Source organism: Pecten maximus, chromosome 6 (assembly GCF_902652985.1).
Source record: "Pecten maximus chromosome 6, xPecMax1.1, whole genome shotgun sequence".
Lineage (NCBI taxonomy): Eukaryota > Metazoa > Mollusca > Bivalvia > Pectinida > Pectinidae > Pecten > Pecten maximus.
In genome coordinates, this window is record NC_047020.1 from 45,152,277 (window position 1) to 45,154,732 (window position 2,456).

The 2,456-nt window shown below is 37.9% G+C and overlaps 1 protein-coding gene across 1 annotated transcript; it reads left to right on the forward strand.

Moving 5' to 3' along the window:
• Positions 1-428: 428 nt before the first annotated feature.
• Positions 429-2,003, forward strand: LOC117330215. Its single transcript, XM_033888437.1, has one exon. The coding sequence runs from the start codon at positions 429-431 to the stop codon at positions 2,001-2,003; it is 1,575 nt and encodes a 524-aa protein (XP_033744328.1).
• The last annotated feature ends 453 nt before the right edge of the window (positions 2,004-2,456 follow it).

Below are 2,456 nucleotides of genomic sequence, written 5' to 3' on the forward strand. Positions count from 1 at the left end.
GTGTAAATTAGTGTGGCCGTGAATTCTGAAGGGAGAGACATATGGACAGTGTAAATTAGTGTGGCTGGGAATTCTGAAGGTAGAGAAATATGGACATTGTAAATTAGTGTGGCTGTGAATTTTGAAGGTAGAGAAATATGGACAGTGTAAATTAATGTAGCTGAGAATTCTGAAGGTAGAGAAATATGGACGATGTAAATTAACATTCTGATGCTGTGGATGGACAACTTGGATCATCACAGTAACCCTGTGACATCATGAGGTAGTCATTCTCTTGTGTTTTTACATTACTGATTGTTTAACATAAACATATACTGGACGGACAGTATTACCAGGAATTCATTCTTCAAATACATCAAACAAAACTCAAATTTATTTGATAATAATACAATATTGCTATAACAACTGAAATTGTAATTTTCATCAAAATGGCAACAGCTAAAATACCTATCCGTACAAAAGGTCAGACAACCTGTGTTCATCACAAGGGGAAACAACTGGAATTCTGTTGTGAAAAATGTCAAGAATTAGTTTGTCCAAAATGCCTTTCCTCTATTCACAAAAACCATCCAGTTTGTGAGTTCAGTGAAATCACTCCTCAGAAGAAACAAGACATTAAAAACTTTATTGACAGAACAGAACAAAATGACCAGGTACAAATTGGTAAATACATCACCTCTACTGATACACTCCTTAGAGACAATGACAGTACATTTGAGAAACTGTCACATCAGTTGAGAATGCAAACAGACAAACTAAAACAAGATCTTGACATGCTCACAGCTGAGACACTCTCTCTTTATCAGAAAATGAAAGAGGACAATTCAAAACTGATACAGAAATACAAACAGGACCTGGAGATGTACGATAAACAACTCAAACAACAAATACAGGAATGTAAGACAGCACTTCAGAAGGGTTCTGACTTAAACATTTACGATACAAGATGTGAAATAGATTCCCAAATACATTTACCTGTTAAACCTGTCCTGGGTAATGTCAGCTTCACTTCAAACAAAAATCCTCAAGGTCACCTAAAGCTTGCTTTAGGGAAAGTTATCATCTCATGTCAAGGTCAAACATCAACTGACCAGGATCGGTCAGTCTCAACATCAGATGGTCAGGGACAGTCCTTTACACAACAACAATCAGGAGATAAAGGGAAGAAAACAGTGACAAGGTATAAACTACTGTCAGAGACCAAGGTGGTGGAGGAGTGGGAGTCTCCATGTAACATTTGTTCTATATGTCCCACCACTGATAACCAGGCCTGGACCAGGTACTATAAAGCATTAACTCTTCTGGACAGGAAGGGTACAGTAATACAGAACATCACACACAAGGCTTGGATCAATGACATCAGTCTGTCACCAACAACACACAGACTGTGGGTCTGTGACACAAAACACAACATCCTGGAGCTGGTATCAGGACAACTGACACACAGATTCAGAACCAAGGAGAATCCCATGTGTTTATTTGTCACAGCCAGTAACCATGTCATTGTGGGAATGGTCAAACACATCTCTAAATTTACCACACAATTTCAGATGGTGCTCACTACAAAGGCTGTAGGGACTGGGAAACCATTAGTGTGTACCCCACACAGGATAACAGAGTGTCCTGTCACTCAAAATTTCGCAGTGATTGATTTCAGCAATAGAGATGATGGTGGTGATGGAAACAAACATGTTGTTGTCATGGATACTAACTTCAAGGAACTGTTTGTATACAGAGGTGACATCCCCAGTACATATAAAACATCACAAACAGGAGGTGAACCATTTAACCCCCGGAGTGTGGTGTATGATAGCATGGGAAACCTCATCATAGGGGACTGTAACAACCACAGGGTCCTACTCCTCAGTGGAGGTGGTGAGTTCCTCAAGATCATATACACAGACATATACTGGACATGGGCTGTAGGCGTAGACAGGGAAGATGTGCTGTGGGTAGTGTTTTGTGGTGGTAATGTAAAACTACTACAGTACAGCGGTATGTGATTTCATTTCAACATATTTTATTGTATAACATTTATACAAATGGGTTAGACAGCAGGCTTGGCCTATATAAGTCTTCCCCAATACAAACAGAACAATAGTAGAATTAAACTAAAACAATTGAAAGTGAAAAACTATAAGAAATATATGTATATAGAGTCAATGGAGATGAAATATCTATGGAGATGAATTTTTTTTTATGAATATATTGATTTTTATGGTCAAAGGGAGGTAATTATAAAAAGAACTAACAATTAGTGGAAAAGTGAGGTAATAAGGTTCTAGTATATCCTTTGTCAAATTATGATCATGTTACAGAGTTATAAAAAGATTTTGTTCTCAGTTAATAGCTATTGCTTAGATACAGGATTTGCACCCAGCCTTAAATCCAGCAGCACTATAGATGTTCAGGCGGTATGTGATAGCTATAATAAAACTACTGCGTATACAGTACAG